Raw genomic sequence first — 25279 nt, forward strand, 5'->3', positions numbered from 1 at the left:
TATGAAACTTAAATAAGAACTGTGTTACGAGCAGGTTTAATTTCATTATTATGATTTATAAATACATAAGTATATAAGACTTATAAAAATCTATATACTTTTTATTGTGTTCCTTACAATATGTATACTTTACAAATATTTAAGTAAATTGAAACAGATGTGTGCTCTATATGTTTTGAGAATTGAATCTTTGGACAAAATTATTTCGCTTACATGATTTGTTTTTGATGTTGTTAAAATATTTGTTCATATAGTTTTTCTATTTGAAAATTATTAATTTTATCGAAAATAAACATTGTTGCATTTATTCGTCCTATTTAATTTGTACACTTCGAATAGAGTAAAAAGAAAAATTAATAGATGTTTCATCGCTAATATCGATGTAGAAAGTGATTTTTTTTTTTTTTTTAATTTTATTTAAAACTATATTTTAATCCCATTTAAACTCCCATAAATTTTATAAACTTTTCAATATACAAAGTCGATAATATAATTAACTTAAAAGACTTTTCTGTTTTATTCAAAAGATCGAGCAACGATCTTCGGATTGGTGATTCAAACATTTACCGACAGAGGTTAGCACTAGCTATATTCCGAGTTGCCAAGTTTACAATGACGTCGCGCACACGTGACGGCGCCACATGCGCAACGAATAGAAGTCATCGGGGTTTTCTGCTTCTACTGAGCCGTGGAATCGGCCATTACTCTAATATTTCTCCCGCGAACAAATACCTTCAATCAACGATGAAGAAACAAAAGAGTCTGCAAAAATTAGGGTGAGTGCTCGTGCTTATTTTAACGTACGTTCGCCCTTTGATCTCATCATCGACAAGAGACACCAAGCGAAGAGAAAGTCCATTGGAATTAGCGACCTGCCAAATTTCATGGACGCCATCTTTCTTACGAATTCGTATACATTCCAGTGTATACATTAACAATTTTCACCGCATTGTTATTTCACGGCTCGAATATCACGACTTCAACATTAATTTCTCATTTTGAAGCGAACGACTGTATTTATTTTGGATAATACATCATTTTTTTCATTATTAAGCAATCAATGCTCGCGGCCTTGAAATTTGCCGCACTGCTTTCACAATCGATGTCACGCGTTATTCTTTACTTTTCCTTTCTTTTTTTTCGTAGTTTTTTTTTTATTTTGTTTCTTTTTGCTTTCCTTTTTTCTTTCTTTCTCTCTTTCCTTTTTTTTTCCTTTTTTGTAGTCGAGCAAAAAAGTGCGCGTTGTAAGACGAAAAACATATAGTCGAATGAATTCTACTGGCGTTCGATTTTCTATCTCTAGATTATAACGCTCATTTAATGCTTGGGAAGATAGGAGCAAAAAAAAAAAAAGAAAAAAGAAAAGAAAAAGGAAAAAATTACATCTCGAATTTTTTCCTGTTTCGTGGAATGATTAAAGACGTTGCGTTTTTTGCACGACGAAATTGCATGAAATGATCTTGGCAAAAGTGAAAGTACTGTGCGAGCTCGTGACCGAGATTTGGGTTTCTTAAATTCATTTATTTAAGATTCGTTTAATGGAATACTTCATAAAAACGTGTACGAAAATGAACTATACAATGTTTCGATTTCTTAAAGGAATACTATGGGATAAATTTGCGTTCGTTTTGTAACATAATACGTAACTGACAACGTAATCCGTGACATTAATCTTCCAGTTAACGCATGGCTACTTCTCGAAGAGCACGTGACTCTCCGTGAATCGTTTGACAGTCCTCGACTGCACTCGCTGCAATATGTATATACATATACATATGCACACACACATATATATATATATGTATCGGTATGATTATTTGCTTTTTAACATTTCTTACTTTCCTCATTTCGATAAATTGTGGAAGTATCAACGGATGAGGGTATAAATTCCGATATTATCGACGTTAATTTTCAAACTCCATTTTAAAATCAATAAAATTAAAATAAAAATGTTATACAGTCGCAGATTGTATTTCATCGAAGGTAATAAGAATCCGCGATTAGGTAAATAAGTATAGTAATTAATTATAGTACGTATCTCTTTTCTTAGATCGTAATTTCTTATGGATACGTTCTCTCATTCACAAAAAGTTTATTCCTCTTATTTATCTTTACTTCAACATATCTTCCATTATCATTCTCACAATAATATATGTATATTTATTCATCATATATAATTGATTTCTTTTCAGACAATTGCATTTATATCGCTTAAAATATTTATATTACGTTTAATGAATATTTTTTATAAAACATTGAAAATAATAATTTTCAATGAATTAAATAATATTTCGAATTTCTACAATTTGAGGATCGTCGTATGAGTCAGATAAATATATACATATATACAAAGTGAATGAATAAATCACTTGAGGATCATTTATCTACTGATTTATTATAGAGAAAATGTTTCTTCGTTATTTTATTTCTAAAATTCGTTACAAAAAAAAAAAGGAAAAACAAAAAACCAGAAAAAAAAGAAAAAAGAAAAAAGAAAAGAAAAGAAAACACCGAGAAAGGAAAAAAAAAATATGGGAAAAAGGTTACTTCGTTTGGTGATATTGAATTACCTTGTATAAAATATTAATGGATATTTTCCGAACGTCTAATGCATTATATACGTTTATGTTTGTCGATAATGATAGTTATTCGAACGAAATTACGTTTGCTTCCTTTGTCAAAATTAAAGAGAAAATGTTTGGGGGAGGAGGATAAAATGGGAAAAAAAATAATAGAGACAAGAGGTAGCTTTCAGCTATCCCGTTCTTCGAGGTATCATAGATGCGACTTCGTGTATGTAAGTATAATACATACATACATATGTACATACATACGTACATATATACATACGTAGATACATACATACGTGCGTAACACACCATCGGTAGCATGAGAAAGCGAGAGTGCCATATCGATCCGATTCGTTCCTACGTCTACCTACCTACCTCAACCCTGACTTGGCCTCTCCGGTAAGATTATATTATCACCATTTGTGCCTTCTCGTTATTATCATTATTTATTCTAATGATATTTTGTTTAGTCATTCTTTTAATATTCTATTACTATGTTATTTTTTTTCCTTTTTTTTTCTTTTTTTTTTTTTTTTTCCTTACATATATACTATTATGTTCGAATCTAAAAACGTTGCAAAAAAAAAATATACATTCGAAGATTAATATATTGATATGTAAATATCTTATCTTATAATAATTGAATTCATAGGGAAGTATCTTAAATCGAAAGGTTGATAATGTTGCTTCGGTGTCAAGGTCGGATTCGTATTAGAAAGAAAAGAGATATTTATACGTTTGGTACGCTTTTATAGTACTGCTTTGGATATTGAGCTTGACATAATGATTCGTACCATTGGCAAATGTTATTTCCAAATGATTTTCGAAAGAATAATATCGTGTCTTTTTGTATTTTTTGTATATTTTTTTTTTCTTTTTTTTTTTTATTTACGTTACGATGATGATTTCATCGTCGAAAAAAGATCATGGGCGATACGATTTGTTTAGGAATGCTGTTTTTTGTTTTTTTTTTGTTTTCTTTTTTTTTTTTTTTTTTCTTTCTTTATTCTTCTCGAAAGAACACACCGTGTAATACGTAATTTGGCGTTGTGTCCTCGTCTCGTCTCTCCATTTCAAGGCCTCCTTTCGTTGACGTTTCTTTCTAGTTAAAAATTCCCGTCTCTTTCTCATCTTTTCGTTTTGTCCTTTTTTTTTTTTTCAAATCTCTTGATGCACAATCAACGTAACGACATCTTCGACGGTTCTTTAATTCTTCTCTCATCGCAATGTTATTAATATTATATATATATGGGTTTGGGAAAAAGTTATATATAATACGTACATATATACATTAAGTGGACAATCGGATTTAGGTTCGAACACAATGATAATCGATTAACATAAGTTACAATATTATAATTATATTCAAAAAATATTCATTTCTATCTGATCTTTCTAACTAATTATATTATCATCGTAACGTATCTGCTAGTCAGAATTTACAATTTTTTTCAACGTGATAAATATTTTGCAATCAAATGATGATGTATGTATGTATGCGTGTGTGTATGTCTGTTTGTCTGTCTATCTGTCTGTCTGTCTGTCTGTCTGTCTGTGTGTGTTTGCGAGTCTCACGATATCTCTCTTTAGACATTCGTCATGATTTTTTGCAAGAAAATTTCAAGTCATGTCTCTTTTCATTGGTTATAGTATCTGATCTCCCATGTGATCCAATACTTTTTTGTTTTTAATTGAATTTTCTCAAACTTCATAATAGCGTGAATTAACATCGATTTGATACAAAAAAAAAAAAAAATAAAAAAAATAAAAAAAAATAAAAAAAAATAAAAAAAAATCTACCTATCTTGATAACAACCGACATTGATCGTCGACGAAATTTTAAATATAATTATCATAGAATACCATTATAAATACTTTTTCCACCCGAATATTTTTTATTGTTTATAACATTGTAAAGTAAAGAAAAATGTAATGGTTAACTTCCCTCTGAACGTTGTTAAAGGAACATTTCTGAAGTCAATTCGTCGTGTTAGATCGTTCACCATGTAACAATAATTATGCTTTTTTTTATTTTTTTTGTTCTTAATATCTCGCTACGTACATAGAATGATAGTCCGTATAAATGGTCTTCTTCGTTTGTTGTACAATTGACTTGTCAGTGAACTTGCACAAAAGTTAATCTTATTTTTGTTGCGATTAAACTTGTGAAATATATCTTCTCTTTATTACTTCATTTTATGTTGTCTACTTTATATACGGCGATAAAGTTTATTATCGTTGAATACGTGAAACGATAGATAAGAACATTTGATGACGACTTTGTTTAGCATTAAAATCGGAAAATTGTTTAGTTCTTGCGTAAAATTGATCGGAAGAAGCGTATATATATATATATATATATATATATATATATATATACATATATATATAGGTAGATGGATAGATACTTCGTAGACGTTGAATACAACTTTGATCGATCATAGTGCAATATATTCGTTTGATTTAGGATTAATGGTGACTGTCGAATATTATATAACGGTAGATCTATGGTATGAGAAAGTGCATCCGTGTATATATATATATATATATATATATATATTCAGAAGCTACTTTATAGTTGGCCGTTTTTATTATAATTTATATTATTCCATGTTCTTCGACAAAATGTTCTAATAAAAAGATTCGTCTTCTTAAGAAGATTGTAATTCGATTAATTGACTCGTTTTAAATCTGAATCAAGAAGATAGACGCTGCAATAAATAAGCTTGATTAAAAAGAGACATTAAAGAGATTTGTGAACTTAAGACAAACGCGAGCGCGCGCGCACGAGTCCGTGTTACGTTCGTTGTTGACTTTGTAGATTTTTCTATTTTATTAATTTGTTCTTTTTTTTTCTTTTTTTTTTTTTCTTTCTTTCTGTTTTATTTTTTTTTTTTTCTTTCGATATTACTATTCTAAGTTAATTTCTCAATGCGAAAGAATATAGATCAGTTTTGACTTCGAGAAAATTTCCTTAATAATTTTGATAACAGTTTCGTGGATCGAGTAAAATGGGACACCCGGTATATGATCGTGGAGATCCCGATAGAGAGGAAATAGCGAAGAAAAGTTAGCGAGTCCTACGCCGGTGGGCTGTTTTGGGCGGACGACGGCTGTGCACAAAAACGGCGGCAGTCAAGTTCAAGGCCACCGCCCCCTCCAGCAGGTCCATGGCCGCCGCCACCGCCGCTATTGCCGCTGCCGCCGCCGCCGCCGCCGCCACCGCCGCCGCCGCTACCACCGTCACCGCCACCACCACCTCCATCACCGGCTACCCCCACCAATGACCATCGCGATATACCCACGATCTATGTATGTAGGTATATATGTGTATATATGTATGTACTTATATACGCACGACGACGCGCCAGGAGCGTATCAATCTGGGCTGGGAAAATGAAGGGTAGCGAAGAAGGTAGAAGAACCTCGATCGATTTACCCTCAGCTCGAAGAGTCGTCCGTTATTACGACGTACGATACCGATTTTCATTATATTGCATATTTCCAACATATTATTATTTTGATATCTAAACTCTTATCAAAGCGTTATCTGTTCATCTTGTCTTTCAAAACTTATGACATTTTCATAGACATTTTTATGATGTTTTTTTTAGGAAGGAAAAGGGTAAGGGGGGAGGCGAGATATTTAATTAGATAGATTGGTTCTTTAGGCTTGTCTACATCGAAACTTACTTTTTTTTTTTTTTTTTTTTTTTTGTTAATAATTTGTAACGAGTTATAGTTATCGTATTTGTTCCTTTTCAAAGATCATTACTTGACGTTTCTTGACGTTGATATTTGATGTATAAATTAATATCGATTTTGATCTATATGCATTTATCTATCGGCTAGTTCGCATACTTATGTATATATGTATATACACATATAGGCAATGCAGTTCGATAGAAAAGGGGAAAAGGAGAAAATATGACAACGAAGATATTTGAGTGGTTGAGCTGATATCGCAAATCGTTTCGAGTGCGAACAGATAAATGAGATAAGTTCTATCATATGTTGGCCCAAGGTGAACAGTGTTAATGACCGATTTGCCGTGGCCATGAAAAAGCCGAAAATGAGAGATATTACAACGCGATATTTGTAATTATCGAATAACATATGCGTATATTGCAGCTATCAAATGAACGATTTGATCGAATATACGCTGAGAGGCGATAACGCGATTTTGTGTTTCCGTCGACTAATGCAATGCAATTATATATGGTAAACATGTGTCATTCTTTCATAAGATTTTTATACGGGTATTTAATAACAAGTATTTCTCATTTGATGATTTTTACGATTAATCGGATCGTCAAGCCTGTCGAAGAGTCGTAAATAACGTAATCGGTATACGGCAACGTATACGTATAATACATGATTTCTTAAATACGATACATATGCTTGTTGCGCGAGATGAAACTATTCGAGAGTTTTGAATGATGTATTCAAATCGTTTTATGATTTCATTTATTATGCTTTCGATCTAATGTTAAAAATCAAAGATCGTTGATAAGGCGAAATCATCACGTCGCGCGTGACCATCCCGTATGTTTGTTCAATTGCGTACAGCAGCCAAAGAAAATCAGCGAGTACTCGTTGAAAGATCTTATGTCGACTGTAATGATATAATATTCGTTTAATGGAGTTTTATTATCTCGAATGGATCAAAAAACTGAAGAAGATAGATTTGAAATAATTCGTTTTCATCAAAAATTGTTAGGTTAGCGCGAGACGCAACGTAAATTTTACGTCACGTTGGTTGAGCGATCGAGTGATCGATTTACCACGTTATCGGCATTCACTTTTCGTTATCGAAGATTATTTTGCGCATTTCGACAACTGTTTTTGCGATTTACGAAGCGACATGTTTTAATAGAATGTTATAATAGAAATAAATCTTAGAATATAAATAAGTATAGTAGACGTGTGAATAAGGAGTTTGATCGTACGATAGATAAGAAATCGTTTTGAAATTTGGACTTATAAATTCAAAGGTTGAAAATTAGACGATAAACAAATCCATTAAATTCGCATTGTGATCCGTAATTATTGATTTTTATCAATTAAACAGATCGTGTATAAAATAATGGTATCGTGTTAAAAAGCTAAGGGGTGTGTTTCGTTGTATTTGTATTTATTTCGAATTCATTACAGATCGTTTTATCTAACGATAAAATTGAACATATTAATCAAAACTATTTCTCTCTCTCTCTCTCTCTCTCTCTCTCTCTCTCTCTCTCTCTCTCTCTCTCTATCTTTCTCTCTCTCTCTCTCTCGTTCTTTAGGAGAAATTTTATGATCATTAAGATTTAGCGAAGATCGATCGAAAGAATCAAGCCCGGTATCGTAGTAATATAGAAAAAAAGGAAAGGAAGAAAGGGAAAAAGAAAGAAAGAAAGAGAAAAAGAAAAAGAAATAAAGAAAGAATTTCGGTCGTCGCGCGTCGTGCGCGGATCTAGGGTTCGCATGTGGGATGGGGTGGGGTGGGGGTGTTACCGCATCCTCCGGCGCGTGTTTGCGTTCAGTCGCGCGCGAGCCGCGGTTCCGCCGAGTCTCAGGTTTTACTGCCGTTGCGTTTACGACGCGTTGTCGAGCGTAGCCACGCGGGGATGATTCGCGGTGCGTTCTATTCTTTTTTCTCCTTTACCACCACCATCTTTACCTTCTTTTCCATTACCTCTATAATTTTCTCCATTTTATTACCGTTGCCCTTTCGCGTACTTCCAACGCTAATAACGTCTTCCTTGCCCTCGTGATACATCCCGCCGCCATTTTCTTATTTTGCTTACTCTTATTCTGCTTATTCTTCAGTGTGAAAAGGAGCGAGAACGATATGGAGGCCTGGATGTACGACGTGGTACGTGCTTTTTCTTCTTTCTTCGTTTCTTTTCATTTCTTTTCTTTTCTCTTTGTTTACTTCCTCCACCTCATGTACACCTTCTCCCATTCTCTCTTTCTTTCTTTCTCTCTCTCTCTCTCTCTCTCTCTCTCTCTCTTTCTCTCTTTCTCTTTCTCTCTCTATCGCACAAACTCGTGGCTTTGTTTACGTGGTACACGCGCGCTCGACTCCGATCGAAGGTGTTCAAATGAAGAAGATGAGAGAAAGAGAGAGAGTGATAATAGACCTCTCTAATTTTCGATTAATTAATGATAACTTTTTGTCTAAAGATTTCATAGTTTATACTTTTTATATTTATTTCCTATATCGTAATTATGCGTGTATTTCGTCAGAGATGTTTTTGATTGATTATGGACCGAGCCGGAGAAATAACTTTTTTCTTTCGTAGAATGATAGCAAAGTTCATAAGTCTTTCGAAACAGTTACCACTACTTCGCATTCGGTCTTTGTCTTTCAAAAGATCTACGTTTACAGCATAGAGACTTGTACTTTGCATGTTCTCTCTCTCTCTCTCTCTCTCTCTCTCTCTCTCTCTCTCTCTCTCTCTCTCTCTCTCTCTCTCTCTTTCTCTCTTTCTCTCTTGATGTCGTTCTCTACTTTACACGGAAAGTTAGTTTGAGTGGGAGATAGTGGGAGGGAGGAGGTACTAAAGATTAGAAGGAGAGGTGAGATTAATCGGTGTTAAGAGATCGTCTACGATTTCGTCACTATACATTTTCACTCTCCGCATTCGCATGCGCTCGCGGATGAGAAGTTAAACGTTGTTTTCCGTTCTCTCTCTCTCTCTCTCTCTCTCTCTCTCTCTTTTTCTTGTCTCTTCACTCCTCGCACTAAAATAAAATAATATGCAGAAAAGTCCATTGAACTTCCTTTAATTCCTTATATTATTTAATCGCCGATCTGTGTTTCATTTTATTGCACATAATTCTATAATTTTAACATATAATTTGTTTTATTGGAAACATACACGTAACGTGTACGGAAATTCCAATGTTTTTCATGAAAGTTTATTCGACGTCTCTCCTTTATACAAATTATTAATTTGAAAAGAACAAAGGAATGAGGTATCTTTTCTTTTCTCCACCCTCCCACGCTCCTTTAAGTAAAACGAATTTTACGGTTCATAGAATAATTTCTTTGTGCTCGGCTCGTGCTGTCTTCGAGAGAACGGCAGTTGCAAAAAAAAAAAAAAAAAAAAAAAAAAAAAAAAAAAAAAAAAGAAAAAAGAAAAAAGAAAAAAAAAACATAAAGGAAAAAAAAAAGAAAAGGATAAGAAATTTGTCAAGTCGTTTACGTTCTTCTGAACGGAGGACACGCACGTGGATGGAAATACGAAGAGACGAGAGCGATTCGCATTCATTGTATTTGAAATAAGAGAGTTGATGACACTTGTGTTTTAGTTTTTCTCATACAAAAAAGTAGGAAAAGAGCTTACCCACGTGCAAAGAAATTGTTTGCTTCGGTTGACATCATCCGAAAAGAATCGAACGTTCTAACGCGTTTTGTTGTTATATCTCTCCTCTTCTTTTCGTATTCGCGTTTCTCTTTGTTTTTAAGAGCGCTCCGAACCGATGTGTTCTAACGTATAAAAAATCGATCTTTGTGTCGCGCGAGCTCATCGAAATGTAGAAACGTTGGGAAAAAAAAAAAAAAAAAAGAAAAAAAAAAATAAATCCGCGCTTCTATATTTCCCTCTTCGACGCGATTTCTATATACTTCTACTTGAGTTCCCATCGATCCTTCGTTCTTTTTTCTTTTTTTCTCTTTCTTTTTTTTTTTTTTTTTTTTTCTCATTCGTTGCTTTCTTTCATTCGTTCCTTAACCCTTCCAAGACGACGCTGCCCTTGGAGCGAGGATAGAAAGGATATCTAAATATAAAATTCGAAGGTATGCTCGAAATAGCAATGCGAGAATGGAAACGTGGGATTCGGCGGAAAAACTTGATCTCTCTCTCTCTCTCTCTCTCTCTTTTTCTCTCTTTCTTCGTCGCGATAAAGAAATCAAAAACTTAATGCAGAGGTTCGTCGATATTTGTTTCCAGCAACTGATCTAGCGAGTCTTTTTTACATTGTCGTTTTCGTCATTTTTACTATTTGTCATGGAGAGCAATAACACAGATTCGGACTTTAAAAATAGATAATGTCCTACCTTGAAATTGCTCATAAACGATTATCTCGTATTAAGTTTAGCGCGCGTTTCGTATCTTATCCTAAGCTCTATGTGTTCATATACATGGTGCGTAACGGATCCGTGAATATGAGTTTTGTTATACGTAAATGTTACGTGTAAGATACCAACGAGAGATCACGATCTTGCTCAATTCCACGCGTGCGTCGAAGCAGAAGAGAAAGAACTGGAGGGCAATGCTTTAGCGAGCTTCTTCGATTTCCTCCTACTCCGAAGAACCTTTTTTTGTACGTCCTCGAACGATCTTTAACTTCTTTGACGTGCCGCATAAGCGTCGTCTCGACGAAATTAATATTTATTCTATTTCTTTGTATTTCGCGTCCTTTTTTCTTTTTTCTTTTTTTTTTATTTTCCTTTTTTCATTCCTTTTCCTTTTTTCTTTTTTTTTTCTTTTTTTCTTTTCTTTTTTATTTACTCCTCTCCCACCTTTTACTGTCATTTCTCTTATACTTCGATACTTCACGTGTCTGTCTTCGTGAATAACGTTTTTCAATTTCGACACCGATAAACATTTTAACAGACATTTACGAGACCATTTCGTCGACATTATAAATTTATACGTTCTGTCGTTGAAAAGTATAAGATAAAAATTCTTCAGATATAATGACATTAAATGATGGACCAATTAAGGAAAAAATCCAAAAACGGTAAAAGCAATTTGAGAAATTTCAGAATAAGATTCTTTTAATAGATTCCTCCTATCGACGATCATTCATCAATGATAGACCGTTTTCTTATCATAAACTTGGGCGTGCTTGCGCACGCGTGTACAAGAGTGAAAAAGAGGGGGAGGGGTGGGAGAGGAGGAAAGGGAGAGAGGAGAGGGAAATTGTAAAGAGCGGTGAGACCAGCCTTCACTCTGCTAATCGTCTGCTGCCTTTTGGTGCTTGCTAGGTGGGGAGTCAAGTTTAAGGCCACGAGACGTCGGTGACGTCATCACATCGAAAGAGAGTGAGAGAGAGTGAGAGTGAGAGAGAAAGAGATAGGAGTAAGCGAGAGGGAGAGAGAGAGAGTGTATGTGTGTTTGTGTGTGTGTGTGTGTGTGTAAGAGAGAGAGAGAGAAAGAGTTGGGCTAGTCCTAACCTTGGACAATATGTGAACAGACAAAATAAATTGACGGATTTACGGTATAACGAAATAATAAATATTCAATTATAGGCCTATACATGTATATTGATAAAAAAGATAGATCATCCCTTTAATTTTTTCAGGTTACTACTCTTAAGATTAATAACTTAACTTAACTTAACTTAACTCTTTACTCTTAACTCTTAATAAATACAATTACTACACTTAACTCTTAAGAGTAGTAATCCCGTTCTTACTACTCTTAAGAGTAGCAATTCCATTCTCATTACTCTTAAGAGTAGCAATCCCATTCTGACTACTCTTAAGAGTAGTCAGAATAAAATTTTAAGTAATGTCTATACGTTCGCTCGTATATAGATAAAAAATGAACCAAAAGAAATAGATATAAAAAAAGATTCCGAAATTTACAAAATTGGTCTTCATGAAAGTATAATTTAACAATTTTTTTTTTGTAACTATAATCATGAGTATAGATTTTCAATTAATTTCTTAAAATATATTTCATACATTATACATTATCAGAGATATGATATTCAACTCTATTTTTTAATTTTTTAATATTTAAAAGCGTTAATTTAAAAACGTTTCGTATATATAAGTTTCGTTTGTTTTCTTATCTATATGTATATATGTATGTATGTATATATGTATGTATTTTGCATCCTTACATAAAGGAAAGGAACATAAGAGGTTTTAAGAAATTTAATGAATTTCCGGTGACACGCGTGAGAGAAGATTCGTCGAAGCTTGTAAACATTGCATCCTTATCCATTTCGATCAATTATTTAACGACCCTCGGAGCGGTTTCTCTATAAGGAGAATGGAAGAGGTTCTATTTCTTTTTTTTTTTAAAAAGTCTGCCAACAAAGTGGAAACACATTGAGCTTGTTTTCGGCGATGTTAGCTGTTAATACGGATAGCGTTAAATTTCTAGATGGTTTCTTATTATCGAATTTGGAACGTGACAAACAATCGATAGATAGGTGTGTACGAATTTATTTATGATAAGGAAAGTGGACATTTTTAATTTGAAATAATCATAGAACGTGTTTTGATCGAAGTCATAATTTTGATCAAGATAAGCAGATCTATTATCGTTAGAGATGCGATCGAATGTATATATATATATATATATATATATATATATATATATATATATACACACACACACACACACATATATATAATATATATATATAAGACTGTGTATAATATATGTATATATATATATATCTAAGTACATCGTATATAAGTACTATTGAGATCCGATAAAATGTATAAGTACTTTTGATATCAGTATTTATCTCTAATTATTATTCGTTAGGGATAATAGGTAGGGGAAGGGGCAACACCGAAGAACAATCGGGAAGGGGTTCGCAGGCTTCTCATTGGATAAGTCTGCGAAATTGGTAGATAGTGTACAACTTCCAAGGTCTCGGCCTTGACCGTGCGAACCAGGGTCTTCATCCTCGCCCGATCGATTTCTTATTCGACGCGTTTCAATCGCACGAACACCATCCACCTGCTACTTAATAATATTTTTCATTACGATTAATAATTCGCTTTCAATCATACGATCGACTTGTTGTGATCATTTTTGCCAAGAAAATAAGAAAATTTAAAGGCAATACTCTTGTATATGTTAATATATGTCACATATGGCTTCAGATTTATTCAATAAAGTATATATACTCACGTAAATTGTCTATATAAGGAACATCTAAGAAATATTTTATTCAATATCTGTATATAAGACAAGTCTTATATATGTCTACTGTGCACGAACAAATTTCTTGATTGGACCGAGAAAACGAGGAATTTCGTTCAATGATTCACGATCGTCTTCACGGCCGAGTCTATTTTTCATTTCTCTTTTTTCTTTTTTTTATTTATTATTATTATTATTATTTTTTTTTTTTTATTTTTATCCGTCGAGATATCGAAAAAATTCAGAAATTTATCGAATTTCTATTAATGAATCGAGTCATTTATTCTGCGTATTTAAACGACTAGTTGGAAAAGAGTAAACACGGACTATCGTACGGAGTTATTTATATCTTCTCAAGTTTATTTTATTAGCTTTAATGATCGCATTAGCAATGGCTTCTTTCTTTCTCTTTTTCTTTCTCTTTCTAATCTCGATAAATGTGTGGTTTCACGATGATGCTGTTGTGCGATGGTAACAATCAAAGGAAGCAATCTTAGATTATCCCGAGGATAAATGAATAGAGTCGAGCCTTTGGATATTTATTTTTACTTAAGAAAATAATTTTAAATAGATATAACTATATAAATATGTATTTAGAATTATTCAATAAAGAAAGTTATCGTACTTATTCGATTCTACGAATACAACGATATATTTAGAATAATGATAATTCTGTTTGAAGCATCGAAGATTATATTCTTCCGTCTTGGTGCAACGTGCTTTCGTTTAGGTGAATATTCGTCTACATTCAAAACTACAAATTATCATGGCGTAGCGTGATCACGTATCGTAAATTTATTTGAACGATATCGCGCATAGTAACAGATAAGAAAAGAGAAATAATTGAATGTGAACGAACAAAAAAAAAGAAAAGAAAAGAAAAGAAAAAGAAAAAGAAAAATTGATATTAAACGATCTTTCATTTCCGTTTATTCTTCCAATCGACCATCTCGAATCTCATTTTCTTCGTTAGATTGACGAAATGGTCGCGTAATCGCGAATAAACATCTAAAAGATGACTATTAATAAGAAGATGGTGGATTCGATTATACGCGAGGAAATATACAGCATCGCAGACACGGTACACGTGACTAGAATGGTGGTGATTATTAATTAGATATTGCCAGTAAAATACATCCCTCTAATATGAAATGTATACCCATGATTTATATCTTTACATGTCAAATTCTTTCATATATCCTATTGTCTCGTATTATTGTATGTGTTTGAGGTCATCATAAATTGTTTTTTTTTTTTTTTTTTTTTTTTTTTGAACCATTAGAACGAACAATTCGTACGAATTGGGATAAAAAATTTGAGGAAAAAAGGGCAAGGGGGGATTTCTTTCGAGGAATAGGATGAACAAAGTCGAAACAACGATAAAGAGCAGCTGGCATCGTTTCTTCTTATTCTCTTTCGTATTGCCGTGAGGCTTTTTCTCGCTTACATAATCGACTTGTTTGAAAACGGGTGCGACGGGTTTCATGGACCTTGAAAATTTCGATATATCCCACAGAACTCTTATGTACGTACATACCTATATGATTGTAGAAAGTTTGATCGAAATTGATAAACGTCTGTTGGAGGAGGATCTATAAACTCTATTCATTTCTATCGAACTATCCATCTTTAGAATTTTTTCGTGAAACATTGATGAGTGTGCTTACTGCACTTACCTGTTCGTCGTGAGTTTATCGATGTTATTTTTTTCTCCCCGAAGCTTAACGTATTCCATATGTCTTTTAATTAACAGAATTTATACCCTTGACACGTTCACATTTTCGTGCACTATGTTATTCACTGATTATTTCATTAATCATTATTTTATCGTAATCCACGTCGTATGATTATAAATAAAATTCTAATATTATAAATATTAATGTGCCATGTGTCGCGCGAAGAAGCCATTTTTTATATATATATATATATATATATATAATTTGATCATATAAAGCCAAACGAAATATCTCTTGAGTTAGGTTAAACGCGTTAATATAATAATTACAATGAAAGAAGAAGAAGAAGAAACTTTACGTCACGGAGGTATGAGAACAAATCGTTGCGAAACTACGAACGATGAACAGAAATAAAGAGCGATTTTAAGTAGGTATAGCGTAAAATCGTGATGCGAGTTACGCCATCGGTGACGTATAACCTTCTTGCTTATGCGTATAGTTGGGATTTTAAGTACATGTAATTCTGTCGGTCATGGTGCGGCAACCAGTTAGAATTCCAATTAACTCTTTGTAGTTCGTATCTATCGCGTTACTCGATCTTAACATGAACAAGAATTTATTAGATCCTTCATTTAGGCATTATTATTGACATGAAAATTATTTCGAAATCAATCCACATATATATATAGGTTTTAATTTAATATCTTTGATTTAATGTAACATAAAATAAAAATGGAACGTTTATTCCATTATTAATCTTTTCTTTTTTTTCAAACATATCTTAGTCATTTTATAAGTTTTTCATAATCATTATCATATAATACAACTTTTAATTCTCAACACGTATTCACGAATAGACTTTAGTACTTACAAGATAATCTACAGGATTGACTTAATTGTTTCTAACGCGGAAACGATAACGACTCGTAATGAAAGAAAACCTTCTTCCGTACGATAAACTCGAAGCAATTAGTAATTGTAAATGGGAATAATCTAACCGAGAAATTAATCGCAAATCTCATGAAATTTTCTGCGTGTTTTTTCCTTTTTCTTTTTTTTTTTTTTTTTTTTTTCGTTCCTTTTTTCTTCTTTTTAATTTCTTTATTTTTATTCCGTTCCTCTCAATCTCTAGGTTACATAAAGATGATATCGCACGTATATCAATGTCTCGGTTACTTTCGAAAGACTCCCTCCTATATTCGATTATATGTGTATGTATTTTAAGAACATGTAAAAACGTCTCGTCTCTACGAGCGGACGTGCTTAGAAGAGAATTTTTTTTCTTCTATCCCGTTTGGGAGCTTTACAGCTTTTGCATGCATTTGATCCGAGTCGTTTTATTAAAATTGAGCCAGCAATATTTTCATAAATTGTTTCCTATCGAATATATTCAAATACAATCAAATATACAGGATGTAATATAAATATATGGACGTGACGTCAGAAAAAAAAGAACTTTTAAAAAAAGCTTGTCTTTCCTTTGTTTACACGGTTATAATGTTCTTTTTATTTTTTATTTTCTTTTTTTTTCTTTTTTTATTTTCTTAATTATTATTTCGTACCAGTTGTCGATTTATCCTCATAAAAAATACACGACTGATGTACAAATCTCAGGGCCATAACTCTTCAATATTCTGTCAGAGTAATAATCAATCGGTCAGATAAAAGAATTATTGGAAGACAAAAAAATATCGAACAGAATAAGATGTTTATAGAAATTTTATTAATTATTTTTGCTTACTAAATTCTGGATCTTCAAATGATGGACTAGTTATATATATATATATATTGTTACACATTGTGTATATTTATTATAATAAATTTTATATATATATATATGGATGCATAAATATGCACGTATATTTGTTACTTGACAAAGTATTTTGAAATCGATGGTGTCAAGATTTATGCGAATCTCTCAGCCAGACAGTCGGAAGCTGATAGCAGCGGAAGTCAGTGGGCGCTCGCAAGAGAGAAAGGAAAAAATAGAGAGGGAGAAAGAAAAAGAGAGAGAGAAGAGAGAGAAAAAGAGAGAGAGAGAGAGAGAGGACGAATGAGAAAAAAAAAAGAGAAAGAGCATGCTAGAAGAGATAGAAAAAGGCACGCGACGAAGAAGACGACTGAAAAGCGTTGGGCGCTGTCGCTGGAGGCATTAGAAGGGTAGAGGGGAAGGTTAAAGAGAGAAAGAGCGAGAGAGATAGAGAGAGGGAGAGAAACGTCAAGGCCGTCGTAGTCGGCCATTTCCGCTGGCGTTCGGTATCTAAATTTGCGATGGCGCTGTTCTGCGGCCTTCGCTACGCGGCCGTGTCTCTTTCTCTCTCTCTTTTTTTTTTCTCTCTCTCTCATTCTCGTATCGTTCCCCTTCACCCCTTCTCTTCCTTGCACACGCAGAAAAGTCAAGTTCAAGGCCAACCACAGATAGCTCTCTGCGTGTGCTGTCGTGTCTCATCGTTTTTCTCGTCTCTCTTGCGTCTTGCTTCCAGCGATCATTTAATCTGCGATCGAACAAGAAAAGAGTGAAGTAAAGGGTTGCTTGGGGAAATCGAGGAATGGAGAAAGAGATAGTGAGAGAGAGAGAGAGAGAGAGAGAGAGAAAGAGAAAGGACGGTAGAGAGGGAGAGAGAGGATGCATCTTACGCAATCCTTTCCCCGTTACTTTTCTTTCGAAGTAACACGTAGGGCCTCTGTTAGATACATCGAAGAGCCATCAATGAAATATAGTTTAGATATACCTTTACCTAAATATGACATATATATGCAATACTTTAATATATGAAGTTAATATATGCCTATGATATAAGATGTATACATTATAATACATTGTAAATGTAAATACTAAATTTATAAATATTTGTAATAATTGAAATCATGGATGTATTTAAATGTATGCACTTTTCTTTTTTTTTTTTTTTTTTTTGTCAATATTTCAAGGTAATTATGAAAATGGTCATATGATAAGGTCGTATTGAAAATGATATGTGAGAAAATTTGGAGATTTATAATAATTTTTTTTTTTTTTTTTTTTTTTTTTTTTTTTTTTTTTTTTTTTTTTTGAATGTCGTTAACAGTTTCAATTATTCTGAGGTATCGAGATTCAAATGTGACGCTTTAAATATATACATTATGATTATTACTTTATTTACATGTTTATGTAACATTGAACAAAGAATTTTTTGTATTATCAAGAATAGATAAAATTTGTTTTCATTGTTATAGCAAATTTTCTTGTGAAATTTTCATAAGCTGTGTATCAATAAGTTCATGAAATTCGTTCGAGTTTCTATTAAATACTCTAAATATATATATATATAGTATATAAATACTCTCTCTCTCTCTCTATATATATATATATATATATATATATATATATATATATAGAGTATATATATATATATTAAATACTCTTTATATATATATATATATACTCTATATATTATATAATACTCTATATATATATATAGAGTATTTAATAGAAACTCGTAAATATTTATTTTATTGTGTCATAACAATATCGACATAATGTAGGATTCAATTCTATTGCCGGTAGAAATAATCCAAGCATAGATGATAACGTAACGCTTTTGTGGAAATGGGAGGAGAAACCTGACGAGTCCAAGCATCTTTTTATTATCTTTCCATTTAGTTTCCTTTTCTATTTAATTTCATACTATGCTCTAATAAAGACTCAAGTACACGCTTTCATTATGCAATCTTCGTTTATAATTTTTCTCGGCAATCATATGAATCGGATAATAGATGTGTTAGATCGGTATCGCGTGAAAAATTCTTCGCTTTTATCATCGATCATCGATCGTTGATCTTATCTTGACATTTTATGGATACAAAAGAAAATTTTCCTTAAAGGACATCGAAACAATTACGTTATAAGTTCTTTTTCATTGAGCCTCAACAACGCCATGTAACTTCAAAGTCACTTTTTTTTTTTTTTTAATGCAAAGTTATATTATTTCTAATATAGTGCAATATAATATTATTATAAAAAAAAGTAATATTATAATTGTCACATTATATAATTTCTTTTTTTTATAGAATTCGAAAATGTTCAGTTATAGATGATGGTTCGCCTAAGCAATATATTAATTTGCGGGTTTAAGAAGATTTTTTGATTCAATGACTTATATGTATTTTATAGTCGATTAAATTTTAACGCGTAAGAAAGGGAAATAGTTGAAATAGTGCAGAATTGTATGTAGCTCGTGCGAGTGTGTATAAGGTGGTAATTAAATATTACGTTCTTGAGGGAAATAATGCAGAGAAAGAGATAGAGAGAGTTATAAGGTCACACATTCTAGGCTACTCTGAATCGTATGAATGCGATCGTCATTTCATCTGAGAAGTCAAGTTCAAGTTCAACCAGATATCCTGCGTTCCTCTATCTCTTTTCTGAGCTTAAACTACGGCACCGTATGTGTGTCGGTGGTGGTGGGAGAGATTGAAGTTGGAGATGAAGGAGGATGAGGAGGAAGATGGAGAGGGTAGAAGATCAAGAGTAGGAGGTGAAGATGTATGGGGAGAGGAAGAGGAAAGAGAAGAAGGCTTACGCAATCCTTTCACCGTTACTTTGTTCACGGAACCTAGCTAGGGCTTGTTTAAGGGACCATCTTTCCAAGTCCATTCGTCGCAGTTTTAAAAGTTGTTCTTCATGACGCTTCGCTCGAGACCGTTCGACTGCGTAAGGGAGGAAAAAAAAGAAATTTAAGTTCAAGGTCAACCAGATGGCGCGGGAACGTTCTTATTCTTACGCGTATCTACATATCTCTGAGCAGACGATTAAATGCAAGATGCTTTGCACCATCCATTTTCCTTTTCTTTTTTTGACGAGATTACAAAAAATAAGTATGTACATAAAGGCTTATTATTGAACTGTAAACGTGTAAATGTAAACATGTAAACATATAAACATGTAAACATGTAAACATGTAAACATGTAAACATGTAAATATGTAATGATTCTATTTATTGTTGAGCATTCGATCGTCCGATTAATTCTCTAAAATATGGAAATCGTTTACTTTTTTCTCAAGATTTTTTCTTGATTATAGTAGATTTAATCTACTCAAGTAGATTTCATTTATCATTTTACGATAGTATATGTAATACCATTCTTGTCTCTCTTTTTAATAACGAATCATTTGGAGATGTTTTATTTTGTCGTCGATACGAATAGAAAGAGATTTTAGGAGAAAATTATAGTCGAGAAGAGCTATAGAGAAAGGCCGATGGTGTGAGATTAATTACGAAGAGCGCGGTTGAAAAATATTTTTTTCAATTCTAGAGCCTGGCTCGAACGTTGCGAGAGCAACGTTATGGACATCCTCTCCCAACCGCGAATTCTCTGAAGTCGATTCTAAAAATGTTCACGGTGTTGGTCGTATTAAAAATAGCGATTGAAAAAAGTGCAACTGACTGCAAGGACGAGAGAGAGAGAGAGAGAGAGAGAGAGAGGAAGGGAGGGAGAGGGAGAGAGAGGGAGAGAGAAAGCAATAATTTTTTTTTCGAGCCGAATCTTTTCTTTTCACTTTTTTCTTCGCCCCCTTTACTACTTATATTTTGTTTTCTTTTTTTTTTGCAGGTTTGTATGATGTCTGGCGCTACTACCGAAGGTATGATATGCTACAACAGAACCATGCCAAACATTAAACAAGAAGTCGACAACCCCGCCACGCCTACGCAAAACTATCAAGTTTGTTCACCGACCACTACACTGCAAAATCAGGAGGTAAAACATTGTAGCTTATAATAAGAAATTTAAAAATTGATTAATATAATATCAGTACAACAATAATGATACATTATTTGTAGGCAATTTGCACAAAAATGGATGTGCCGCCTGATTACGGCGGCGGTGGTGGTGGTGGTGGTGGTGGTGGTGGTGGTGGTGGCAGTGCTTGTAGCGGAAATGGAGGCGCTGGTAGTGGAAGTCCAGGTAGTCCAGAGATGCATCACTGTTCATCAACGACTCAACCTTTAGGAACTCCCGAGGTATTACTAAAAATGCAAGACATGATCGTTATATATTGTATTTTATATTATAAACTTTCGAAATAAAGTTCGTATTTTTTTTTTTTATTATTTAGGAAGGCATCAAGGAGGAAGACATGTTGCCCAGGCGATTATGTCTCGTTTGCGGAGACGTTGCAAGTGGATTCCATTACGGTGTTGCATCTTGCGAAGCATGCAAAGCTTTCTTTAAAAGGACTATACAAGGTAAACAAAGTTTCACGTTCTTTTTCGACTATAGCAAAACTCGATTATTTTATCATTTGATATTACCAGATAGTACCAATAAATTTTATATATTAATTAAACGTTGCGATATGTTTAATAATGGTACTATCTGGATCAAGGCCATGTATATTACGATAAAATAGCGAGTAACTTTACAGGTAACATTGAATATACTTGCCCGGCAAACGGAGAATGCGAAATAAATAAACGTAGAAGAAAGGCGTGCCAGGCGTGCAGATTTCAAAAGTGTCTTCGTCAGGGAATGCTAAAGGAAGGTGTGCGATTGGATCGGGTTAGAGGTGGCAGGCAAAAATACAGAAGATCTACGGATCCTTACATCCCTGTGAAAACGGCTACTCTGGAAGGTAATGTTATTTACCATGTACCTTCATTTGGACTTTTGATGCCATTTTAAGAATCTTTAGAATCAGTTCGAGTATCCGTTCATATAAACAAAGATTTTTTAATATTTCAAGCGAGCGTAGCATCCGGAGGATCTGGGGAACAAATAAGTAAGCTGCAGAATATTTATTAAGTCTGGTTTATATTAAATGAAAGCAAACTGGATATCGTAATATCAAGTAGAACGTATAAGATTATAACAAGATGTTTGACATTACGTGAATTAGTTAAAGCTATATATGTGTGTTTATAGATAACAAAATGGTCGAAGCTCTAGCTGCGTGCGAACCCGATATTTTACAAGTATCGAATCTTTCTCACACTTTGGATACAGATCAAAGGATACTGGGACAGTTGTCGGATTTATATGATCGCGAATTAGTTGGAATTATCGGTAATTTATTATTAGAATAATAAAATATTTTGCGCGATAAACTGTACGTTTTATAATATAAAATATGGATTTTATTTAAAAGGTTGGGCTAAGCAAATACCGGGGTTCAGCAGTTTAGCTTTAAACGATCAAATGCGGCTTCTACAAAGTACATGGGCGGAAATTCTAACTTTCAGTTTAGCGTGGAGAAGTATGCCTAATAATGGCAGATTGTGGTTCGCTCAAGATTTCAGCTTGGATGAACGTCTGGCACGTGAATGCCATTGTACAGAGCTATATACGCATGTAAGTAGAACTATGAGTCGATTACGAAATAAAAAGAAAGTTCGTTTTATCAAATGGAATTTGAATGAATATGATACAAATGATTTTTTTGAATTCCAATAACATTTCTTTTATCATTACTGTTTATGATAGTGCATCCAGATCGTAGAAAGGATTCAACGATTGGGTTTGATCAAAGAAGAATATTATGTGCTGAAGGCATTGATTCTGGCGAATAGCGACGCGAGATCGGACGAACCTCAAGCTCTATATCGTTTCCGCGACGCAATATTGAATTCCCTTTCGGACTGCGTAGCAGCCGTAAGGCCAGGACAGGCGTTACGTGCTACGCAAAACATGTTCCTAATACTGCCTAGTCTTAGACAGGCCGATGGAATTGTAAGGAGATTTTGGTCGAGTGTTTATAGAACGGGCAAAGTGCCGATGAACAAGCTCTTTGTAGAGATGTTGGAAGCTGCCTATTATCGATGAAACAACTAGAACCTGGTCGAATATTATCATTGAAATCGAACGAGTTCGTCAAAGTTATCATTAATAGTCGATGTATAATAAACATCACGCGGAAATAATAAAGGTGTTACTCACGTTTTCGAAACTAAAGGGAATGACAAGTGAGTGATAAGTGAGAGGAACAGTGCAGTTCTGTTCTTTTTTTTTTCGAACAGACTCGCGAACAAAAAGTTCTTTATTTTTCAAAGGTGAAGCGTGGAGTGATTTCGACCAGTGTTTCCCAACGATCATCGAACCTTGCGTATAGTTCTGAGATACCGTTAGCTGTCTTTGTTTAAAGTAACCAAGCTTTCCTTTTCAAGTACCCCTTTTACAGGTATAGGAAAGGGAATGTGATTTCAGCATAAAACGCGGAGAGAATAAAATGCGAGGAGCCTACGTTTAGAGGTATCATTATAGGATAGTATATAGTCTGTTGATCGATAGATCGCATTACCAAATAAATATGTTTTTGTTTACACACTTGATCATTATGATCGTGACATCGAGTCAATGATCGTACAAGTCAGATCGAAGTTTAGTAATTGTGGTGTTTGATAAACTGTGGGTGTTTGATGTTACATATTTGCAATAGAGATACGCTAATCATTTCATGTTTGTCATTAATCTGAATTCATATATCGTTTCTGGCGGTTAGTTTAGCAAGAGGAATGTACATGTATAACGCTAATAATTTAAAAAAAAAAAAAAAAGATAATACAAATGTTTACTTGGCATTATAGGTGGAATTAATGTTGAAAGTAATAATAATTAAAACTTAAGCTAGATGTATCGAACATCCATAGTTACGGCACTTTAAACCTTTAGGGCGTATCGTTGTACAAATAAAACCAGTGATAGGAATAGGGTTGATCAAGTTGGAGAAGATAAAAAGAAAGAGAAAGAATGACTGGATCGTTCTCGAATTAGAGCCACGTTGTTTTTTTTTTATTTTTTTTTCTTTTTTCTTTTTTTTTCTTTTTTTTTCTTTCTTTTCTTTTCTTTTTTTTTTCTTTTTTTTTTTTTAAATTTCTTTTGTATAAGATACATTAGGAATATATTTTAAGAACGGACTTTGGCCAGGTTGCCAGGTTCATGAGAGTAAAAAAGGGGAGTTTAATTGTTTGTTAAAATGATCGCAAAAATATTGCGCGTGCCACACAAAAGTGTAGGAGAATATATGTATATATATGTGTGTGTATATATATATATATATTCAGGGATCTTTATTATCTAGTTATTACCGTTATGAGTATCGCGTGCGGGACGTGTGCATAGTACTGCTTCTATGGAAGGAAACTCGTTATGTAACAAGAGCTACTATTCTGACGTGAAAGTTCAGTACGAATTGAAACAACCGAATATAAATTTATTTTATAGAGCTTTCTTTAGCATTAGTTTGCCATAACATTTTCACTGATATTTGTATTTTTTTTTTCCTTTTTCATTATATTCCCGTGAAATTAAAGAACGATATAAGAAATTAAATTAGTTTTATTCGTAAGGAATAATCGATCTTATTCCTTGTTATATTTGAAATTTATATATCCATTTTCGTGATGTATCGGAAAAATTCGTAAAATTAATTTTTTTTTTTTTTTTGACAATATAGATACGAGCAATAAATTTTTGCACAAAAGAAAGAAAGAAAATATTATCGAATTAAAAGTAACGTACAAAAAGTCGTTCGAAGAAACGGTGAAAATGTTATGCATAATGGTGTAGTCGTATCGTATGTCTATATCGTCACTTTTACGGTGCAATATATTGTTCATTCGCGTCGTTGCATTATCCAAATCATGGAAATGTGGCGTTATTCCTTTATTTTGACCTTGCTTTTCCTTCTTGTCCTTTTATCTTACAACGTTTCATCTATCCTGCATTTACGCACGATGAATATTTCATGATACTGACTTCCCATATCTTATTCGTATAAGTTCTTTCAAGTTTTCCTGCTTGATGATTTGTTCCTTGTCATGAAGTAGATAGCATAATAAATGAAATGAAAACATGGCTGTTCAGCCACGGCGAATTTTATCTGTGTTCTTTGCAGCTTCCTACGTTTTTTCTCTCTCGTTCATTACGTGGCTCATTTTTTAAATACATATATATATATATGTATATATATATATATATATGTATATATATGTATATATATAGTTCGATTTTTTTTCTCCATGGATAAATTTCACTTTAAGATGCCAACAGAAAAAAGAAAAATTGAAAGTAATCAACGAAAAGGACTGACGCAAGAGAAATTTTTTCTGTATCTCTTGCAAATGAAATTTTTTTTTTTCCTATCGATAACTAAATTATTATTCAGTTGTTATA

At 33.2% G+C, this 25279-nt stretch overlaps 1 protein-coding gene across 8 annotated transcripts; it reads left to right on the forward strand.

Annotated features, from left to right (window-relative positions):
- Positions 1-623: 623 nt before the first annotated feature.
- On the forward strand, positions 624-23891 carry ERR (estrogen-related receptor). Of its 8 annotated transcripts, none has more exons than XM_035864781.2 (10): positions 635-776; positions 5564-5886; positions 20723-20869; positions 20953-21132; positions 21228-21357; positions 21522-21743; positions 21855-21890; positions 22034-22174; positions 22257-22459; positions 22592-23891. In XM_035864781.2, exons 2-10 carry the CDS (start codon positions 5854-5856, stop codon positions 22928-22930), a joined length of 1431 nt encoding a protein of 476 aa, XP_035720674.2. In that variant the 5' UTR covers positions 635-776; positions 5564-5853; the 3' UTR covers positions 22931-23891. The 8 variants fall into 8 exon arrangements, with proteins under 8 accessions (XP_035720679.2, XP_035720674.2, XP_035720680.2 ...); XM_035864787.2 differs by having other exon boundaries at positions 5564-5882; positions 22592-23890; XM_085657577.1 differs by having other exon boundaries at positions 636-776; positions 21537-21743; positions 22592-23886.
- The last annotated feature ends 1388 nt before the right edge of the window (positions 23892-25279 follow it).

This window comes from Vespa mandarinia, chromosome 6 (genome assembly GCF_050613455.1).
Source record: "Vespa mandarinia isolate Hongniang chromosome 6, ASM5061345v1, whole genome shotgun sequence".
Lineage (NCBI taxonomy): Eukaryota > Metazoa > Arthropoda > Insecta > Hymenoptera > Vespidae > Vespa > Vespa mandarinia.

Coding starts and splice junctions, on each gene's coding strand:
- ERR (XM_035864781.2), top strand. CDS start 5,854: ATGACCATCGCGATATACCCACGATCTATGTAT. Junction 20,870..20,952: donor CTACACTGCAAAATCAGGAG/GTAAAACATTGT, acceptor CATTATTTGTAG/GCAATTTGCACAAAAATGGA. Junction 22,175..22,256: donor CGAATTAGTTGGAATTATCG/GTAATTTATTAT, acceptor TTTATTTAAAAG/GTTGGGCTAAGCAAATACCG.